This window comes from Athene cunicularia, assembly GCF_003259725.1.
Source record: "Athene cunicularia isolate RWA chromosome Z unlocalized genomic scaffold, athCun1 chrZ_part1, whole genome shotgun sequence".
NCBI classification, from domain to species: domain Eukaryota; kingdom Metazoa; phylum Chordata; class Aves; order Strigiformes; family Strigidae; genus Athene; species Athene cunicularia.
The window spans coordinates 26,712,821-26,735,734 of record NW_020799142.1 but is presented as its reverse complement, the minus strand read 5'-3'; the positions used below and the strand labels follow the sequence as shown (position 1 = coordinate 26,735,734).

Genomic DNA, 22,914 nt, shown 5'->3' with positions numbered 1-22,914 from the left:
CCCCCCCCCCCCCCCCCCCAGCTTCTTGAAAAGTCCTGGATTTCTGAGCAACAACTAAAAACATCAGTACATTATCAACATTCTTTTCTTATTAAATACCATACTGAATCCAAAACACAGCACTATTCTAGCTACTAAGAAGGAAGGAAAAAAAAAAAAACAAACCAAACAATTAGCTTTACCCCAGCCAAAACCAGGACACTTGGTCAGGACTCTCCAAACGGCAGGTTCTCATCTGTGCTTACTGTTTTGAATTCTCTTCTTGAATTATACTGTCATGGTTTTGTTCAAAATATGTCCGAGAACCCTGTTCACTTTTTAAGCTATTCCCCATCTGGAAAAGTCTTATTTTACTTCAGTCTGGAGGGAGTCTTCCTCATCTTGTTTTCTGCATCTGTAAAACCTTTGCATGGTACTCCTGCCCAGACCAAGGACATCACAGATTGCTAGATGTTGAGTGCTACAAAGACACAACAGCTCATGAGACTGCCTGGGACATGTTCTTGCACATTGCCCAGCTCTTTGCTGTATATGGATTCAGATAAAATTCACCAACTCACTGGTGGGGTCACGGGAAAGTACATGTACTGATTTGATACAAAATCTTCCCTGCTCTTTGGAATAAGCTTTTATAGGGTAACACTCTCTGATTTCAGATAATTCCTAGATTCAAATTGTGAGCATGGCACAATGTTGAAATAAGATGTCTCATCTGTCTCCTAAGTGCTGGTAAACAAGATACAGCTGGCAGGAGATGTACAAGTAGTTCAGTCCTAATTTCCCCCATATTCCCACCATACTTGTTAGCATAAAATATTCCCTTCCTTAGTTTTTCTGAAGGCAGAAAAGGGAAAAGAAACATAAGGCTGAAAGTCTCCACAGGGATTCAAGGTCCAACATGCTGCAGACTGGTCTCTTCAGCACTGGGGAAGAGGTACGCCATGTTCTATTAGCCTTTGCAGGTTGTAATAATGATGGGAGCTGACTCCAGTGACTGGGAGATAATGTTAAGTTAACACACAGTTAACACTGCTGCATCAGTGCCATAGGTCTGAGGTCCGTGTCAGTGGGAATCCCACCTGAGCAGGGCCTCGTGTCTGTCTCACTCCATCCTCACCTTTCCCATTTGGCCAGTCTTTAGCTGGCACTTCTCCCTGCTGTGGGAGGACATGTATGCAGGCATAGATAGCATCCAAAGCAGGTGGACTGGGCTGCCTGTGTTGTGCATTTGCCTGTGCTTCCCTGGCTTTACCTCAGGGTATGCCCTTAATCATACTGTCCATGTTCCCATCACTTCCCTATTAATTACTGGCTTGAGTCTTTAATGTTATTATTAAGCTGGAAATGTTGGAAAGCTCTGCAATAAGGGGTAATAAGTATTTCTGACAGCATTCCCTGCTTTGTGCATCAATCTGTGTTAGACTCTGATTTAACACCTGGTTGTCTTGTTACTTGCAGCGCTGAGAAGGGAGATTAAGACCTGTGGGGTTAGCAATGCTGGCTCTGAGCCGTCTCCAGCCTGGATCATCTGGAGCCTTGCCAAGGGTCTTGGAGAGAGCTTGCACCCACAGCAGGGAACTAGTCCTCGCTCCACGAGTCCCCTCAGGAGGAGGACAGTCCCTCAAAAGCATTAGGCAGCTTCTGCACACTGGTTACTTAAAGAGGACAAAGGCCCTGACAGCAGATGGTAATTGTGTGCTGAAGCTGCCTTTCCATGGGACCATTTTCTCTCTGATTTGTCCAACCATCATTCTGCTGCTTCGTGATGTTCTTGCCTGATTAATCCCTTTTGTGTTCTTTGCCTTTTTTCCCCAGGCCCATGTGTTTGATCTAAGCGTTAATAAGTATGAAGCTCTCTGCACCCAGCTAGTGGTGGCCAAGAAGAAAAATAAAATAACCCATATCCAGTTTAACCCTGTCTACCCTGTTGTCATCGTTGGAGATGAACGAGGCCACATTACCTCCTTGAAGCTCTCTCCAAATCTGCGCAGGATGCCTAAGGTAAGGAGGACCTGCATTCCCCTAATGGAGGTACCAAACACAGCAGATTCCTCCATACCTTATCACTGTCTCTCTCCTTCTGTGCGATGATGTTGGCAAAGCTGATCTTACTATCAAGGTGCTTAAGATTATCTCAAGCCTTTTGGGTAGGATGTCTGGGATGTTGGATTGCTGCCTCTGTTCCTGTATGAGGAGAAAGGCTCAGTTCACTCCTGGGCAGAAGTGGGGACTGTTGGGAAAGGAGTTTGCTGTCTGTGGGTACTTTCTCACCATGGTCCAGACAAGCCCAGAAGCTCTGCAGAGGTTCATTTGTTTCCCAAAGCTCACATCTTTTCTGAGTTTTGAGTTTTATTTGCAAAACTCCTTGAAACTAAGTAAAGGAGGTCTCAACTCCTTCCTGAGTGATCCCACAGAGCCCATTCTGCCTGTCTTTGAGCTTCTGAATTATCAGAACCTGTCCCATGGCCACTGTGTCATCTCTCCAGAGCAAGTACTGTCTTTAATTTGTGTGAAGACTTGGGATCCTTGCTCAAGTGACAGCAAGGACATGCATGTGCCTCTGAGTTGGTGAAGCTCCTTTTCCCACCCAGTCATAAAGGATGATGACCTCTCTCTCCCACATTGATCCTTTACTAGACTTTCTTTCTGGGCTTCATTCAGCTATGAGTTGAATGGCTGTTAAGTGCAGTGTCCTTTCTGAGTCCAGGTAATTCTCATATCCAGTTGTCTCTTATTTAGCAGAGTTTTCTCAGTTTCAAGCTTTTTAGAACTGATCCAAGAAAGCAATCTCTCAGGATGATAATCTTTTATTTATATACCCCTCTACAAACACACTCTATTAGGCAGGGTCTCTGGCCAGGAACTAATCACCTTGATGCCACTCCAGAGCCTTCTGATTTTTAAAAAGTTTCTTCAGCCAGACACCACTGGAAATGTGAATCTTCCCTGTGCTGACAGGGCATAGAAAACACAGTAGTGTGGCAGTCTACCTGGGGCTGGCTGCAGGAGGTGTGGAGGAGAATGTCTCATATGCTTTATGCTTTTCTATTTCCAATGAAACCACAGCCAGACACCATGCAGGCTCTCAGGGCTGTCATCAGCTTGGCTCAAGACAAATTTCCTGGTTGCTTTATGAGTCCTTCCTGGCATGGGCAAGCAGTGTCTGCCATGGACCCTGGCTGCACAAGGGTTCAGTGGTGGCGATGGGTCACACACACATAAAAAATGGATGCTCTCCTCCACAGCCCAGCTGTGGGCTGAGCAGCACCCAGCAATATTGTGCTGTGGGTGAGAATGAATTCGAACATCTCCTTCCACTCCAGGTGTCCAGCAGCAGCCCTCCGTGCAGGAATGAATGTCTTCATCTCCCTTTGTCGACTTTCCTCAGAGGCAAATTGTATGTTGTTGACAAAGCAGTTTAAACTGTGTGAGTTCAGGAGTGGCTCAATCACTTATTACTGACCTTAAACCAATAGGTACCATATCCCAGGCAACGTATAAATGGGATGGAAATGGACTCTGCTGCTCTGATGTTATTAAGCTATCTGTCTTCTGCTTGCTTGGTTAGGTTTGAAGGGACACTAAACACTGAATGTTTCTTGCACATGCGGAGAAGGACGGATGTTAAGGCGTGGCTAGTGATGTGTGCAGGTCCCCTGGCTACCACAAACTCTTTTCTGAAAGAGATGAGAATTTAAAACAATGACATGCAGTGTAGTGGTAAGGTGGCAGATACAGCCCAGCCAGCTCAGCAGTCTTTCAGTGCCACAACTGGACAAGTGAGCTCATCTTTCATAGCTGATGTGGCATCTGCTGCATCAAATGCCTGTGTCCAGGACCCTGTGGTCAGGAGGTTTAGCTGCTGCGAGAGGGTGCTTTAACAGATAGAAGTCAAGCCCTGGCATAGCAGGAGATGCCATCCACTGCATTGTCCTGTCCATCTCCTTTCTGTGCCAGCAGCAGTCCTCATGTCCTTGGTTAGCAGCAAGTCTCCAGCCGTGTTCAGCAGAGTATCATCTCACTGTGGGGAGTCAGATGTACTTCCAGGGTATTGATCCTGGCTCATCTGAAGATCAAGATGACATGCTCTTTAAACCTTTACCCTGTGCAGCCAGCTTTCCTCTGTAGAATGACTTCACATCTCCCTCTTTTCTGGGAGTTCTCAAAGTCAAGTTAACCATCACAGAATATCCATATGCAGAGGAGTCCTGGCATCCCATCCATTTCCTTGCAAATACAGAAACCTGTTTGTGCCTGGCTTGGTACTTGGGTACCCCAGTCGCTTCTCTCCAGCACTTGATCCCTGCAGACCCCAGTGGGGAAACCTGTCCAACACCCAGAAAGACAAGTCATGGCCAGTGCGTCTGGAGGTTGGGGCCTTCACACCAACACCAGCATCTGTGAGCTCAGCTGCCTGGTCTTGCTTCTGTCAGCTCCTTTGGAGATGGGAAGGTGCCTTTTGCTGAGATGTGGCAGAACTCAGGGTACCAATGGGACAAGGCAGCCAGGGGCTCATCCAGGTCCCACTGCCATTCTGTTTCACACCAGTGTCACAGGAGTTTGTCTGTGAAACTTCTTCACCATCTTCCCACACAGCTGGGACAGCTGCTTTTGACAGGTGTGACTAGCAGACTTATCACCCTTTTATGAGAGAGCTCTTAATAGCCACATGTCATTCTAAACCCTTTTCTTCCCCTAAAAATAGGTGCGGTGCTGTCTGCTCCATATTCTGCAGTTTCCTTGGCTGTCACTGGGCTTACAACATAGGGCTTACCAAGAGATACTGAGCTAACTTCGTCCCAGTGGGATTTCAGCCATTCTGAATTTATTCTGGTTTGCCTGTTAGTTAAAGCCAGTGAGGTAGATAAGCAGAAATAGGGAGTGTAAGGACTCCTGGGTTCTTGTCAGACCTTGGTTCATTCCTCTCTTTGTGTCCTTGAGTGAGGAGGGGAACTCTTTAAATAATTCGCAGGGTTGATCTGGATCTTAATTAATTCATGTTTGTAAATCACTTTGGGATATTTAAGAAGTATTATTTAATACTCCCAAGTTTTGCTGTCAGTGGTGTTATCACAGCCTCATTTATGAAGACTTGGCAGAACAAATATGCCAAGGCAGGAACTTTTTGAAAGCATTCAGGTGGCATTTTCAGAAGTGACTTTCACCAAGACACACAGTAAAAGCTTCAAAAAATGGCTAAAACTCCCTGTGAGTTTTGGTCTTCTATATCATTTAGTGGCAGATGGGAAAAGGTGTATTTGTTGTTGAGAGGAAGCTGATGACAGGGGCTCTGCCCCCTATCAGACAGTTGTGTCAAGGGCATATCTGTGTGCACAGAGGGTGTGCCAAGCACAGTGTGTGTCCTTGTGTCTTTGCCCTGGTGATTTGGGTCCTGGAGCCCTCCCTAGCCTCACAAGCGGAACTCTCTGGAGTGGGACAGACATCCCCTTGACCCGAGGCAATGAGCTGTATTTATTTTCATGAGATATGATCCTGGTAGAGGTTTTATGTGTCTTTTGCTGTTGTGTCTAGATTGTGTGAGTATTCTGGGAGTCCTCTGGGAACACACTACCCAGCTGCTAAGCACCTGCTCCAAGATCCTGGAGACATGGAGGGTGGGGGGGGTCAAAGACAGCTGAACCCAAAACTTGTGGGAAGACCAACCACGAGGCAGAGAGCAGAGCTTGCTGAAGGTGAGTTTGCAATCAAACCGCCATCTGCATTGCTCCTGCATTGGCCATGCCAAACACCCATCTCCTTATCCACCCAGCCCTCCTTGGGCAGAAAGCTCACACCAGCAGACACTGTCCTGTGCAAGAAGACCTGGTGAAACTAGTTGGGTCCTTCTCAGAGCTCAGAGTTGGGGCAGAAATGCTTGCAGTATTTAAAGGTTCAGCAATAGGAATAAGTAACTCTCTGCTGTCATCCAAGCCACTTTTGCACTCCAAGTGCTCCTTAAATATTGCAGTGGTTGTCAGGCAGGAATTGTTTAACTAATAAAGTATCATTCCTAATTTGTAATGACCTTGGTGGTTGAGTTCACCCGAGGGAAGCATTGCTGTAAGAAGAATCAGTTTGGGGCAGAGCTGTTTAATTAGTAAGCCTTCCGGGTTTCATTTCGAGGGTTGGAAGAAATTAAAGCATTTTGTCATCACAGTCAGAAGAATGTAGCTGCTCATGGGCTTTGGTTTGTTTTTAAAAAACTGCTAAAATAGCCTGGCACAGGCCCTATCAATGCCAAAAGTAAGCAGAAGATAGTCAAAAAAGTGTGAAGAGTTTTTGGAAACGTTGGGATACCACAGCAGAGTGGAAGAAGAAAAGAAATCAGGTCCAAAAAAGGTTACAATACAGTATTTGCTGAGGCTAAGGCAAATCTATTGGCCAGTATCCAGGCTGACAGCCAGGGAGGCAGCCAGCTTCTTGGCCTGATGCTTGTCTTGGATATTTATCTTGGATTATCTAGAATGATTATCTCAGTCTCTGTTCCTGCTACTGGTTTCTTCACATGCAAGTCACCTCTTTCTCTGTCCCTTGGGGACAATCAAGTTACTACCCAGGCAGTAAATCCTGGCTGACAGGGTCTATCTGGGCATGAGTGGAGTGGGAAGGGGAACACAGCTGCTCATCCATCCCAAGACACAGCGACAGGGCTGCACATGTATCAGGAGCCGCAGGCACACACCTGAGAGTCCAACACTGGGTGCCTGTGAGCAGTTTGGGACAAGAGAGGGGCATCAGGTGGCTCTGAGCCTTCCTGTCCATGTGCATATGCTATGCAGCTGTTCCACTCCCTCTGTGCCTTATCATAGCTCTGGATTCCGTGTGCCCCCTGGATTCCGTGTGCCCCCTGCCTTGTTGCAGCCCTAATGATTTTTGCCTTTAGTCAGATCTAGCCCAAAACTGCTCATCCAAGGAAGGGGCACTGAGTTTTGCCATCCCTGAAGCACTTGGGCTCTTTAACCATAGCTGATGGCAGGGTCTGTGAGAGATCAGTCAGGATCTGAGTGAGGGACTGTGATGGACAATGGGAGGATGTTGGAGTTTTCAGGAGGTGAAGGAGAGAAGGGGATTTGGGGAAGATTGGTGGAAGTGTGTGAAGTTTTAGGAAGACAGTAAGAGAGTGGATTAAATCTCTTCTTCAGCCTATCCCCCTCCCCAGCGCTGCCTCCTTTGCTATCTGCTGGGTCTTGAAATTTCTTCTTCCCCATATTCCCCAGCAGCACCCACTGCACACAGTGCTTTCTCAGTAAGGGATCCTGGGTTTGTCCCTATACCCAGCCTCGGGGAATGCAACTCAGGTCCAGAGCTGCTATTAAGCCAGAACAGTGTGAACAGACAGTGGGATGTTTGATCCTGAACTTTGCTGCTTTGTAGCCCTGCACTGCTGTGACGTAGGGTGATGGGGAGAAACTTGAAGGAGTTAAGGACCATGAGATTGTTTCTGTTCTTAGTGTTTTCCTGTAGCCATGAGAGATGTTTCAGTAGCTATGAGGGATGAACCAACCAGCACAGGAATATGAGCCTGAACTCCCTCCTTCTGTCCCAGGAGTACAGTCCATCTGTATGTAGGACTGTACAGAAGGAAGCTGTAGGTTAGATGATATGTTCTCTGAGATCACATCAATCTTGGACTGGTGAGTGGTTTAGCACTGAAGGAAGTAAATGTTGTCCCCAAAATTTCTATTTCAACAGCTCTTGTGTGATACCATTCTGTCTGAGAGAAAAGCACTTGCCTCTCCTCTCCAAATGGCTTGAGTCTTGCCATTGAGTTCTAGTGGTACAATTCCCAGTCTCTGTTTTCATGCAAAAGCTCCTCTCTCATTGAGATTCCCACAGTTGCTTCTGTGCTGTTTGAGCAGTGGCCGATTTCCTTGTGTCTCTTCAGGGCCGGCTAATTGCGCACTGACCCAAAAGCACAGAGCACAAGCAGTGCTGGAGAAATTTGGCATTGAGCGCTGCTGTGCCTTGCCTATACCAGGACTGCCTCCTCCAGACGCAGATTGGCCCCCTGATAAGGAGGCACACACAAATAAGCTTGGGTCTCATAAAAACTGACCTGCAGCTTGATGGCTTTGCTTCTTCTGAGATTTACAAATGCTTTTTGATTTTCTTTCAGTCCCTCCCCTGTTAGTTAGGCTAGTTGGAGATAGCTGCTCTCTGTACTGTTCGGGAAAGAGCTGAGCACTGTAGAGTAAATCCAGGGACTTGTGAAACTCTATTTCTACCTGTTCACAGCTTTCTGTGTCACTTGTGTAGGCCACATAAGGACAAACACACTAAAGTTGACTCCTTGCTATGGGAAATAAACCCAGTAATGAAGAAGAGTGGGTTTCTGCTTCAAGAAGAGCTGGTTTTAGACACATCTGTAGGGACAGGTTGCTCTGAGCCTCCCTTGGAGCAGGAAGAGCTGGAGGTGGTTGCTCTGACAGTCCCCACGGTCCCCCACTGTTGGCATATGCTGGTCCTAGCACACGCTGAGGCCAGTGAGAGGCCATACCGCTTGTGTGCAGCTTGCCAGGGCATGAGCAGCATTGCTTGTGACCCACAGCTGTTCGCTATGTAGTTCTGTGACTCATAACTGTAAATCAACATACACCGAAGTGAATGCTGACATGCACTAACAAAAGCAGGCTCCTCTGCCCCTTCTGCCTGCTCCTTCCCTGCCACACTTTCCTGCCGTGCCACTGTGCTGGGAAACCCATTAGGAGGAAGACCTTCACAACTCCCCAGGATCCCTTATTACTCCACTGTTCCACATTAGGTTATCTCCCAGTCTAGCATAACCTGAGATAAAATAAGGGGACTTTTTAGTGCTGGAAAGCTGTTTCTTGGGAAAGGAGAGGCTCTGTGTGCCAGCAGGCTCCAGTCCTTCTTAGGCAGAACTGAAGCCTTTGGATATTTATCTGGAGACTCTGGACATAATCACTGTGCAGAGGAGAGTGTCTCCATGGAGCAAATCCAGATATCCAAGAGTGTCACATGACAGGTACGAAGAATTCTGGATCTGTGAACAGATGTGGCAACCTTAGACACTAGCACTGTTAGGGAGGGCTAACTCGAACAAGCCAGCAATAAAGGACTTACATCTTCTCATTAAATCAGTTTTTTTTTTTTTTTTTTTTTTTTTTTTGGTGAAATAACTTCTGGGTTGCATCAGACTGTATGAAGGGAGAAGAGAGCTCTATGTAACTGCTGAACACCAAGGTCAAAAACCTGGGGTTTCTCTTCTTTTCACTGTTCCTGGCCACGTGTCTTCAACCTTACTTTTGTTATGTAACGTCCCTTTCTGTGACCACTCTGTTTGTCAGTTGGTGGAGAGACAACATCAGCATATTTACAAGTTATTTTAAGCTGAAGTCAGTTCCCAGTGGTCACGATAAAGTGTGTTTAGTACGTTAAATTGAAACACTGGCAACTGGAGCAAGAAAAGGTCACATTTTAAGAAAATTCAGTAGTACTTGTAAATAATTTCTGAAGTACAAGTCTTATCCTGTGAGGTGCTGCATGCTGCAGGGGGGACACTGACAAAGCCAGGAGGACTGGCTTTGACTTTCTAGTTTCCTCTTTGAAGATCTGTGTAATAAAAAGCGTTTCCCATGAAAGTGATGCAAGGCTTCTCCATTTTGCAATACTAAGGGTTTAGAGAAAAATGCTATGGGATTGTCTTTTGTGATCAATAATAGTCAGGTCACTGAGAGAAAGGCCTCTCTCTGGACATAAATCTGGTGTGTGTCCATTGGATTTGCTGTCTTCTGGATATTCAAGAGTAACTGAAATATTGAAATCTGAATTGGGCCAAGCAAGATGGTTTTCAGTGGGGCCTTATTTTACTCCTTTCCTTGTATTTCTCCACACCAGCACAGATATGTTGCTACAAGAAGTGTTTCATCTGCAGGCATTGTGTCCCCTTCCTTGTGAACAGATTGTATCTGTACTTTGGTGCCTGCCATCCTAAAGCTCCCCAGGCCCCAGCAGCCTAGGCTTTGCTCCTCTGCAGCCTGATAAGCCTATTGCTGCCTGTCCTGGGAAATGCCTAATGCATGAGGAAGAGCCCTGCTTCACTTCTACAAAGGACTTTCATTTTGGTTAGATCTGTGATTGGCTGAATGTGCCTGTTCAGCTTGCACAGCTCCTCTTTGAGCCAGAGCCTCTGCTTTCCCCAGTGCCCTGGCAGAAAGCTGTGGCAGCAGACAAGTGGGCGCAGCATGATGTTATGTCAAGAGAGGCACTGCCCAACCTCATGGTCTGCTTGGCTTGCCTTTCCTCCCCGTTTCTTTCTTTAGCTGTCTTCTGTGAATTCATTTCTATGCACATGACTTAATTCCCCTCCAGAAAATTGGAGGATCCTGAGAAATCACCAGTTCTCCTCTCTGGTACAAAGGCAAATGGACGCCCAGGGGAACAGGATGTTTTCAAAGCGTGCCTTTGGCAGATCCAATGAGGGAGACTTTTTTGGGAGACTCTCATTCTCCCGGCAATGTCTGTGTGTGAGAGCAAGTCTGCCAGCATGCAGCCTCTTCTGCAGAGGCTATTTGGTGCTCAGTCCCCTGCCATAACTGATTACAGCTGCCTGCTGATGGAGGCAACATGGATGCTTATCCTCCAGGTCATCTGAGGAAGAGCTGCTTTTTTTGCCAGAGAGCCCCAAGCAGCTCTTGGGAGTGCAGCTGTTGCTGAGCACTGGCTCTGCAGCAGGCATGTGGAAGAGGAAAGCTTGTTAGCTCAGCCCTTGAGTCTCTGGGTGTGTTTGAAGACCAAAGTGATGGCTCATCCTGAGGATGTGGTGCAAAGAAGTGGCTGGAGCCTGGGTGACCCAGCCCTGGTCCTGGATCTGGTCTCTGCATCTCCTTGGATGAGATGCAGCTCCTCTCCATGTTGAAGTGGGATGAGGACACTCATCTCTCTGGGAGTCACAGTGACCAAGTGAGAGGTCCATAGACACCATGGATCTACTCTCCTACAGCCACTCTTTGTGCTTCCATCCTGCTGAGAGCTTTTGGGGCACATCCAAAACGGCTGTGCCTCAGGAGAGGAGCAGACATTGGTGTGGGCTGATGGACAACCCTGTCCCACCAGGGCCCGGTGCCTGTCAGGCTCTTCTCCCTCCCTGCCTTGTCCATCACAGGAAGACTGTTGGATGTCACAGGCTGTTGAGCCCAAAATTTCAAGGTGGGGCAGCCAGGTCCCTGGAGAACTGGTGAAAACTAGGAAGTGGCACAAGGCACCAAGAGACGCTCAACGACCACCAGCAGACACAGCCGTGATGTGCATGCTGTTACAGCTCCAGCCCAGCAATCCCATCTTGCCACCCCTCAGCAGACAGAGGTGTGAGAAAGGGAGGATGAGAGTGCAGGTCCTGCTGTGGGCAGAGGGAAGAGGTGTCGATAGTATGAGGGAAAGGATGAGGAGCTGGATCGTGGTGCAAGCACGTAGGAGCAGACATCCCATGGTTGTCCTGGCCAGCAAAGCACACAAAACCCTGGGATGCAGGTGAGCAGCAATCTGTTGCCCCTGCACCTCCATAGGGGTTGGTTTGCCCTCCATTTGTGCTGGTCATGCAATTTAGGTGGAAAAATGTAACTAATTCTCTCCTACTCATGGCTGTGCAGTGTCCTGGACACCTGAGGACTCACTCAGCAGTGATGTCAAAGGGGACACTGCTCTTCATTTGCAAGACCCATCCTAGTCATGTTTTTGCATTGCTTCACTGAACTTAACAATGGCCTGGATCTTGAGGAAGGTGGACTTTTACTTTTCTTCAAACTCTTCAGCTTTTCCTTGCTTGTGGCATCACATACCTTGTCCTTGATCATTGTCTGGGCACTCTGGGACAGTGTCCCTCGTTGCAGAGCCTGGTGGTATTTGCTGCAATGACAAAGGCAGGAAATCTGGCATTACATGGAGTAGGAAGAAACACGGCTACAAGGGCCAGAGGAACAGCTTGAGGTTTGGCACATCCCTGTAACTCCTCCTGAGCCACTGCCAGAGCCCGACACAGCCTTCCCCAAACAGCCGGCCTGGGTTGAAAAGGGCTGAGACTGACAGTAGAGACAGAGGGCAGCTCCCTGCCTGTGGGAGGGTGTTTTTGCCATTGTAAGACACATCCCAAATGCATTGCTGTAAAAAGCTTTCACTTGCAGACTTTGCCTCCTTTTTTCTGACCTTGGGTGCATCAATCTACAGACCTCCATGCCCCTGCATGCCCTGATCAAAACCATCGTGCTGCTCCCAGCCCTTGCCAAGCCTCTCCTCAGCTCATGCTTATGCTACTTACCAGCCTCATCCAAAAGAAAAGAGAGGGAGACACCTACGCCGGCAGGCAGGCCAAATAAATGGCCCTTGCTCAAATTAATTTGATGGACTCAATGGGGAATTGTTTAAATGAGAGATGAATAAAATGTCTTGCTGCTCACAGTGAAGGAGCTGACATGAAAGGATTATTTTTATCATGTGGAGAAAAGGAATAGAAGAGCCCTGCAAAGCAGCGAGAAGAGGGGATGCCTTGCAGTCCCGCCAACTGTGGGAGATGCAGCGACGGCTGTAATCAAAGCAGCTAAAAGGTACTCCTGGAAGGAAGCTGTTATGGTCCAGTTCACGGTTTCTGTGAGATGTGATGCCAACTGTGTGAGGCTGTATTAGGGTAAACACCCCCTGCTCTCCACTACCCCCACATCCCACCAGGGAGATGTCTGTGATCCCACTGTTCCCAATCTGGAGAGTGTTTGAGCCCCTTGCCCCGCATGGGGTGGTCAGTGCGGAGACCTGTCCTGCCTCAGCAGTGTTGTGTTTCCCACCTCCAGCCTATTGGGCTGAAATCTCCTTTTTGTTATTCACCAGACCATGTCCCATGAGCTGTGCCCTTGCTGCATGGTGTCCTATGGGTGCAGCTCTGTCACTGCCCTCCCTGGCACAGAGGGATCCTTTCACATGCCTGGCCACGATGCTCCCATTTCTCTGCAGTGGCACAACTGACTGTTTCACAGCACCACAGTAATTCCAGGTCCCATCCAGGTGATTATCGCTCTAACCCCAGCCCTGATGGCAGAACATTCCCTCCCCACAATCCTGTATTTGTGCAGGAAATTGTCCGTGCTCACTTGCAATATCTTGCATTTGTCCCTGTTAAATCACATACAGGTTTTCCAGGTCACATCTTTGGTCCAGCAAAGTAATTTCAAATTCCAGTCCTGCCTTCCTGGACACCTGCAGCCTTCCCATCTGTCCCAATGTCCAAGCACCAACAGAAACACTGACTAGATCCCCTCTAGACCGCAGAGCTTTGAACGCTGCACACAACTCTGTGCTGACAGCTCTGGGTACAGCTATTCAGCTGGGTCTTACAAGCTTCTGTGTACTTTGTATGGATCTTCTGCATCACTTGAGGATCAGAATATCAAGGTAGACAATGGCAGTATTCCTTAGGTTGACTTCTGTTTCTTTTCTGTCCACAAAGTTTTTGTGGTTTGAGCCCAGATGGTGACTGAGCACCACACAGCCACTTGCTCACCCCTTTCCCGTCAGGAATGGGAAGGAGTAAAAACCCAAAAGGCTCAGGAGTCAAGATAAGGACAGAGAGGGATGATACACCTGTTACTGTCATGGGCAAAAGGCAGACTTGTTAGAGGAAGGAAAAGAACATCAATTTAATTCAAACGCTAACAACACCACAACAAATAGAGTAGGGCACTGAGAAGTATAACAGTATCTTTAAAAACACCTTCCCCCCACCCCTCTCTTCTTCCTGGGCTCAGCTTTGCTCCCAATTTTCTCTACTTCCTTCCCTACCTGCAGTGATGCAGGGATGGGGTAGGGTATGGGGGTTGATGTCAGTCCATGACAAGTTGCTACTTCTCCTTCCTCCTCAGGGGGAGACCTCCTTGCACTCTTCCCACACTTTAGTGTGGGGTCCCTATCATGGGCTGCGGCTCTTCCCGAACTGCTCCAGCGTGGGTCCCTCCCACGTGTTGCAGTCCTCCCAGCGCTGAACTACAACAGCAACAGCGGGGCTTCCCGCAGAGTCCCGGCCTCCTTGGGTGCAGCCACCTGCTCCAGCATGGGGTCCTCCACGGGCTGCAGGTGGGCATCTGCTTCACCGGTGATGTCCATGGGCTGCAGGGCACAGCCTGCCCTCACCACGGGCTGCAGGGGGTCTCTGCTCTGGCACACACACCACCCCTCTCCTTTCTTCCACTGACCTCAGCGTTTGTTTCCCTTGGTGTCTTCCTCACAACTTCTCCTCAGAACTCCAACTCCTCTTCCCAGATTCCCCTTCTTCAATATGTTATTTCAGAGGTGCAGTCACTGTCACTAATTGTCTCAGCCTTGGCCAGAGTAGGGTCCAACTTAGAGCCAGAGGAGCTTCGAGAAATTTCTCACAGGGACTGCTGCTGTAGCCCTCCCCCAACTACCAAAACCCTGCCACACACGTAAACCCAGCACAAAGGCCTATTATCTTGTTGCAAAAATAAATCAGATTGGTTCAGCATCAGTTCTTTGGTACAAATCCATGTTAGCTGTGATGCATCGCCCTGCAGGCACTTACGGGTTGTTGGCTTGTTCCACTCATCTTCTGAAAAGTGAGGTTAAACTGAAGGGTCTGTGATTCTCTTTTTTTAGGATAGTTGCTGCATTTACCTTTTTCAGCTTTCTGATCCCTGTCATCCTCTGAAATTCCCCAAGATAAATGCTTCAGATTAAGGCCATTAGGTCAAGCTGTTGTGAAAACATCTGTCTTCCCAAGGGGCTGGGGCTGTTGTGGCCGGGATGGTCTCAAATAACATGAGCAAGCCAAAACATATGGGCACAGATAACACCCTTTATTAGACAAACAGATACACCTGGGAAGAAAAGAGAAGTGCATATGCCCTAAAGCTTGTCTTTTATTCTCCAGATATATATTAGTTGAGCTAATAAAAGGCATTGTGTCTCCCTGCCAGCTGTGCCGTCTGGGTACATGCTAAGCCATGCCTTGCTCAGCCAGAGCAGACATCTCTCCACTTGGTTGTTGGTATCAGCTGTGATATCCTGAGGATTGGGAATTGCAGAAAAGGGGAAAGACGCCTTCCCAGGAGTGCAGAGGAAGTATGGATGTGAGCACTGCTCGATGTCTGCTTTTGTGTTTGTTTGCCTCCTCTGATTTTCTGATTATTGTATTGACTTGCTGTCAGAAGTCAGGCACTGAAACCAGAATGACCAGAAACTGCTTTTGCATATGCAGCTGTGAGACTGGAGGATGCTCATCCCTCTCCAGGATGAGGCATTCTGCTTTGATCTGCACTGAAGGAACCTACTAAGCCAGGAAAAGGAACTCAAAGGCTTTCATTTTATTTGTCCTGGACAACAAATGAACATGAAATGGGAGTGCAGGAACGTAATAATTTAGTGGTTTTCATGTCATTAAAAAAAAAAAAATAAAAATGCCAGGCTTTGCTGCATGGCTAGAGTTTTTAATAGGGCAGAGCAAAAGGCTGGTGGATTGGGTTTCAATTCCAACTGCTTGTTCAAGAAGAAAAGCTGTGCTATGAAAACACTGGAACCTTAAGTCTCCTTCAACCTGGGGACTGGGAAACTTGGGCTACAGAAGGAAAAGGGAAGCCTAGCCTGAGAAGCCTCTGCTCATCCACTGCCAGAAAGCCAAAGGCTTGGGCTGACTGGGCTGAAAGGTGTTACAGAAGTGCCATGAAGTATATGATGTGGTTGAGGGAATTAGAGGAAACTTTTAAGATGAAACATTTACAATCAAGTTTTTTTCCCCTGCTTCAGAAAAAAAAAATTGTTTGTCTATCAACATGAGACCTCTTAAACACCACTGTGCTCCCTATGCACTTACTACTCCATGAGCTTTCAACCTTGCTTGGCAAATGCTGTTTCACTCAGGACTGTGATAAACCTGTTGCAAGGTATTATTTATAGCCTGAAAGAATGGTTCAACATGGTCTTTCTCTAAAAAATAAACACCCTGTTTAAAGAAAAAGTACTACATAAAATCTACACAAATTCAGCTAAAGGCAGCTGAGACTAGCAGGTCTTTAAAGCTAGCTGTAGGCAGAGGCCTCTGCCTGAAAGAGATGGGTCTGGCAAAGTTCAGCTGAGTATTTTTGTGGCCCAGCTCCTGTTGATAGTGCTGTCGGTGTTCAGTGTGGGTGTTGCTGCCAAGTAAACAGCACTGGCAGCAAGATGGTCTCAGAGGCCAGCCCGGATGACTTGGAACCACACTGTTGTTTTAGCAATGCCCATCAGAGCACAGCCAGAAGCAAGGTGGCACGGGGTGGGTGTAAGTCCAACACAAACAGCCCTGCAGCTCTGGGGCTGCATCCTGAAACTGGAGAAGCTTGAAAGAGAGGCTTGGAGGTTGTAAAGGAAAGCATAAACTCCCAACAGGACTCTGAAACACTGAGCCAAACACGGAGTCTGGCTGCCTCACTGGGATGGTTTAGAGCAGGAAAGAAACCAGTGCCCTGTGTTTGGGAGAAGCTTTAGCAAATCTATCATGAGCTGCAGTGCACCCAGCCAGAGTTGACACTTCAGTGGAGGTGACTGATTGATAAAAAATGCAAACTAAGTCTGGAAAGAGCAAGAGACTGCTCTAAGTCTGGGAAACATAACTTCAATGACCTCACAAATAAATTAAGCAATAACTTGATCTCAGCCTAAAAGCACCTGCATGGGAAGGGTTTTGTAATGGTGGAAGGCTCTTTAAATTAGCAGAAAGAGATATAATGGGACTTGGCAAACAAGGACTAGAGCACACATATTTAGCATGACACTAGCTTGTCTGCATTCCTCAAACTCCTTCAGGTTGAAACTCCATGTCTTTTACTGAAAGATGTGCTTTAGAACTAAGAGGAGTCATTGGTGTGATGAGTTTACTGACTGAGACTGTGTGAATCATAATGGAAATTTTGGGGCTTAAATGCTATTAATCTACTTTGGCTTTTGATCTTCTTGAAATAATGGGGGAATGACAAGCAACATTATAGAGAGAGATTCATAGCTTTTATGAAGAGGTCATCACAGCTTGGAACAGTGCGGCGGGCGGAGGAAGCAAGCAGCCGATTCAATGTGAATGATAGAGCAAGCTTCAACTTTATTGAAAGAAATCACACCTTATATAAGCAATCTACAATACACTACTTGTAACTCTATTGGATACATTCAAGAAACTACATTATAATATCTCAGCCATTGGGTACATCTAAAAGGTCACATTATAATACACCAGCCCCTTGTGGCATCTCTGGTATGCATAAACATCTTCCTAGCTGTAAACCTGCTTCTCTCAGGGCTGCTTCTCTTCACCCCCCAAGGTCATAATGCGCCCCAACTTATCTCCTTGTTCTCACAACAGTCCTTGTTATCATCAATGTACGCTGGGTTTTTTCTTTGTTTACCTCAGGTGGCTGTGACCGACTTCTGCAGGGAGCTATGGCCGACCAGCTCCTGCAGGGAGCTATGGCCTTGCTCTCTGCAAGCCGTTCTCCAACAGAACAGTCCAGGTAGCTGTATATGAAGAGATTTACAGACTCCTGAACTCTTCGGTTCTCTTGATTCTGACTTATTTACTAGGTCACGTGTTAATCAAACTGTAAGCACTCGGAAGCAACAAGGTGTTACAGTAACAGCAAGCATTGGTCGACATTAAATCAATATTATTCCTTTTCTGCCACTGAAATAAGCCTAGTGGGAAAAGATATACTTGCCCACATCTGGGATTATATAAGCTCCCCTCTTAGGTCAGCTTTCCCACTTGTCAGTAAGCAACGGGAAACTGTTCTTACTTTCTGATCCCCATGGTGCCAGCTCTCCAGGGGTTTTCTTCAGTGCTTCCTGGTTGTCATTTTTCTCTGAGACCTTCTTCCTCTCTTTACCCTTCTAATACCGACATTCAAAACAGTCTGTACATCTTCCTTGAACTTTGGATACCCTGGGAGGAGGGTGATGGCGAGCTTGTTCATTCTTACAGTGTGCCAGTATTCCCCAGAGGCTGAGAATTGCCCCATTGAAGGCTACACCAGTCCTGACACTACGAGCAGTATCTGGTTAAGAGAACATTTGCTTAGAAATGCTGTCTGCAGTAAAATCACAATGGCAGAGTAGGGTAGAGCTGCAAAACTCATCTTTCAGTTTACACTTGGTGATGAAGAACATCCTGAGATCGCAAAGCCATGGTCATGTTCAGGCTGGAAGAAGTGTTGGAAGTTCTCTAGTCCAGACTTCAGCTCAAAGCAGGGTCAGCCCTGAGATCAGACAAGGCTTCTCAGGGTTTAGGCTTATCTGGAAAACCTCCCACAGCCTCTCTGTTCCAGTGGCTGACTCACTGTGGAGAAAAACTTTCATATGTCATGTTGAATCCTTCCTTGTTTCAGTTTATGGCTGTTGTGCCTCATTCTCCTGCTGCACACCCCTGTAAAGAGCCAGTCTCTGCCTTCTAGATATCCTCCTCTTGAGTGCTGGCAGGCTCCTGTTTGGTCACTCAAAATCATCTCTTCTCCAGGCTGAACAAGCCTAGCACCCTTAGTGTCTCCTTAGTGCAAATCCTCCATTCCTCAACAATCTTGTTTTTTTCTGCTGTACCCCGTGTGGTTTATCAACATCTCAGTTCAGCCCTTAAACTACCTTCTGCCTCTGTTTCCGCAGGTGAAACTGGAACCCTCCTATCCATTAGCTGAAAATGAAGACTTTTTACAGTCTGTTTTTCATCACCAGGGGCAGAGAACAGAAGCATTGAGCCAGCACAGCTGTCATCTCTTATCTTATTTCTTTCCTCCCTAGAAAGCTCCTTTCCTTTTTGACAGTGACTGAGGATGTGGTACCGCAGAGCACTGGGGACAGGAGGTGAAAAGGGTTCACCCTCTTCACTTCCTCCCACCTCCCAAAGCTTCTTTCATTAACACTCACCTAGTGTTTCTTAATTAGTACATTCTGGCTTGGAGCTGCCTGTCTGTGTTGCAGCCTTCTGGAGAAAATAGCTGAAGCTTTATCTTTTGTATGACAGGAAATATCAAACACTTATGAGACTGACAGCTACTCTTATGCTATAGCATTACACAGGAGCTGAGTGTGGTTCTCACCCTCAGCCTCTGTAGCCATCCTTGGCTTTAACTATTTCTTCTGAGGGAACCTTATCCTGTGGTTGTGTACTTGCCTTTTTCAGACTTTTGATGCCAATCCACATGACAAGTGCATGGCAGATGAGCTAAGACAGGAGATTGCAAAGGTTACACCAGAAGTGGGAAGAGTAAAGTGCTCAAAAATCACCCCAGAGGAGGAGTTATCAGTGGGAAAACTGGGGTGATATCTCAGAGCAGTCTGCAGATATATTCTGGGGGGTTGGTTGGTATCCTCACTGGCATTTCAAATTTCCCATTCATTCCTTGGATGATCCAGAAGAATCCACTTACAAAATCTTGAAAGGGCCTGGTGGCATGGAGGGTCACAAGGACCTTAAAAGACTTTGCATCAGATCTCCACGTGACCTTGAAACATTGGAGAGAAGGACTGAAATCAAGGTGGTGAATTCAGTGAAGACCTTCACAAAGTACCAAAAGCATCTGCCAGGGTTGGTCTCAGCTGTGCTTGATCCTGCTTCACTGCAGCGCCCAGACTAATTTCCCACTGTCCAAGGATTTAGAATTACATTAATGAGCCCAACACGGTCAGTAATCCCATGCCTGCAACATGGTGTGATTTCAGCAGGGAGTGAGGTGAGTGTTTGGCTTGTGTTGTGTTCGCCACAATAGCATCCAAGTCCCAGATGGTCATATAGGAAACTTTGCATTTGTCTATGTTAAATCAGGGGCTGCTGGAATAAATCCGTTCTGTTACAGGTTCTCTGCTGCTTTCGCTGGATTTCTGGCTCATTTACAGATGGTTGCTGGGGATGTTAATTTACAAACAATAATCATTTACAACAATGCAGGCTTCTTAAGGATTTTACAGTCTAGGGAGAGGCTGACTTTATTTCCCCGGTTAACTTCTCCTCACCTTCTGAGCAACTGCAGCTCTCACTTAGGGATTTTATGCATCTTTATGGCAAATAGGGTGTTAATGAAAGTATAATTACTGGAATTAAGTTTGGATTTAATTTTCTGAGCACAAGTGGCCCCTTTCTGTCTTTCGCTTCCTGCTTGGTTGCCAGCTGTGAAAATATCTCTTTTTCAGGATTGTTCTTGATGCTGAGGCGCTTGCACGGTGCCAAGCATGCTGCAGTGCAGTGGGCTCATCCCCTGCTGGGCTGTGTTTCACCCAGCTCTGAAATGACACTGAGCACTCCCCCGCAGTGAGGGGAAGAGAGCATTATCAGCAAAGTACCTGGAGGAAACACCATGTCTTGGCATTTGTGGTGTCTGCATCTCACTTTGCACACAGAATCCACATGGTTTTGTGGGAGAAGCAGTGGCATATAGTGGGGTGAGGCACCATTATTTCTGCAAAGGAATTGTTTTCACCATTCCTCTAGATTGGTTTGGGCATCTCCTCTGAGCTGGTGGAGAAGAACTGGCAAGATCTCTGCCATCTCCATCAGGAGATATGTCCTCCAAGGGCCCTCCAGGACAGATGTTGTCTTTTTGCCTGGCAGCACTGCCCCAGACATGTCCCTCTGTCTCAGCTCCAACATCACAAAGAGTGTGGCGAGGATCAGGACCTGTCTTCTGGTGTGTTGAGGCTTTCAATCTCACTAAGGTGATAAGCTTTGTACCACTGTTGTTCTCTTAATGTAATTTAATGTTAGATGTGCATCAGCTTCAGTTAACCTCTGCTAACACCTTCTCTCTAGTCCTTAAATCTGCAATTAATTGTCACATAGTTGCTTGTGACAGCTTGGCCAGTGTCTTGCTGAAGCTGTTACCTGAGCGATGGAGCAATTACCTTGGGAAGTGCTTACCCTAAGGACCTTAATGACTTGTACATTGTTTTCTTCCCAGCCTGCCTGTATTTTGCAACACTCTGTTGCAAAGAAGCTTCTTTAGTTTCAGCAGCCAGCTGAGCTGATGAGTTTAACTGGTCTATGGCACAAAAGGAATTACATTCTGGTATTACAGAGACACAACAGAAAACATGTAAAATTAATTTATGTGCAGCATCCTGTTCAGTGACTCAAAGCAAAGAGTAGTTTAGGGAGGTCACCCCTGGTGACACTGTAACTGTGCCGTTGGCAGTGTGGACAATCACTAGGAATGCATCCCTCTTGTTTCCATAAGATGATGCTGGATTGGCTTTTCCCATGGCCAGTTCCTTTTTCAGAAATGTATTAGCATCAGGGAGGTTGATTACTGCTTGATTCTTTCTTCTGCTTCTGTAATAATTAAAACAGCAATATATGCATGAAGCAATTAGATTTTAAAATGCTTTTCTAAACAGGATGTCAAGGAGCTTAGTACAAAGACTTGGGCTGGAGCCAGATCAGCGTCTTAAGACTGGATTGTCATTAAAATAACTGCCTCCCGCCTGGATGGCTTACCCGAGCACGGGGTCCAGATCTTCTTTTCAGTCAGAGTGCACATCATCTTTGTCTGCAGGCAGGACCCAAAAAACCCTGTGCTCCTGGGTGCCAGGGCCAGAGTAAGACATGGGTAGGGACTGGTCACCGGTGCATGTGTCACGTCCCGCTTAGACAAGGGGGACAAGTGACTCAGATTCACAAATCCCCAATTGGAGCGGATAACATGTCTCCAAGTTCAAGCATTTATTAACTACCTACAATGCACTAATTGAGCACACGATGATTGGCTAAGTACAGAGCAAGTTGTGGTGAGCAATATAATATTCCTTGCATTTCTTAATGGAAAAAGGAAAAGAGGGAGACAGAGGGAATGGGGGAATACAGATCACCGGTCTGGGTTCCTGCGCTGATCCCGCTGGTGAGGGTTCCAGGAGGCGGCTGTCTTTTTTGCTGGCATCTGTCTTCTTCACTCCACTGCTCTCTCCAGATTGGGAACAGTGGGATCACAGACATCTCCCTGGTGGGATGTGGGGGTAGTGGAGAGCAGGGGGTGTTTACCCTAATACAGCCTCACACAGTTGGCATCACATCTCACAGAAACCGTGAACTGGACCATAACAGCTTCCTTCCAGGAGTACCTTTTAGCTGCTTTGATTACAGCCGTCGCTGCATCTCCCACAGTTGGCGGGACTGCAAGGCATCCCCTCTTCTCGCTGCTTTGCAGGGCTCTTCTATTCCTTTTCTCCACATGATAAAAATAATCCTTTCATGTCAGCTCCTTCACTGTGAGCAGCAAGACATTTTATTCATCTCTCATTTAAACAATTCCCCATTGAGTCCATCAAATTAATTTGAGCAAGGGCCATTTATTTGGCCTGCCTGCCGGCGTAGGTGTCTCCCTCTCTTTTCTTTTGGATGAGGCTGGTAAGTAGCATAAGCATGAGCTGAGGAGAGGCTTGGCAAGGGCTGGGAGCAGCACGATGGTTTTGATCAGGGCATGCAGGGGCATGGAGGTCTGTAGATTGATGCACCCAAGGTCAGAAAAAAGGAGGCAAAGTCTGCAAGTGAAAGCTTTTTACAGCAATGCATTTGGGATGTGTCTTACAATGGCAAAAACACCCTCCCACAGGCAGGGAGCTGCCCTCTGTCTCTACTGTCAGTCTCAGCCCTTTTCAACCCAGGCCGGCTGTTTGGGGAAGGCTGTGTCGGGCTCTGGCAGTGGCTCAGGAGGAGTTACAGGGATGTGCCAAACCTCAAGCTGTTCCTCTGGCCCTTGTAGCCGTGTTTCTTCCTACTCCATGTAATGCCAGATTTCCTGCCTTTGTCATTGCAGCAAATACCACCAGGCTCTGCAACGAGGGACACTGTCCCAGAGTGCCCAGACAATGATCAAGGACAAGGTATGTGATGCCACAAGCAAGGAAAAGCTGAAGAGTTTGAAGAAAAGTAAAAGTCCACCTTCCTCAAGATCC

General features: G+C 47.1%; 1 protein-coding gene across 3 annotated transcripts in view; it reads left to right on the top strand.

Annotated features, from left to right (window-relative positions):
- The window catches only part of DNAI1 (dynein axonemal intermediate chain 1), a 150,862-nt gene that overhangs the window by 117,156 nt on the left and 10,792 nt on the right, over positions 1–22,914 (top strand). For 2 of the 3 annotated variants that reach the window (XM_026865439.1, XM_026865438.1), the window contains one exon: positions 1,816–2,001. In XM_026865439.1, the coding sequence (XP_026721240.1) occupies positions 1,816–2,001 (186 nt within the window). Of the gene's footprint in view, positions 1–1,815; positions 2,002–22,914 lie in introns of those variants that run through there. The other variant, XM_026865440.1, reaches the window with a different exon arrangement.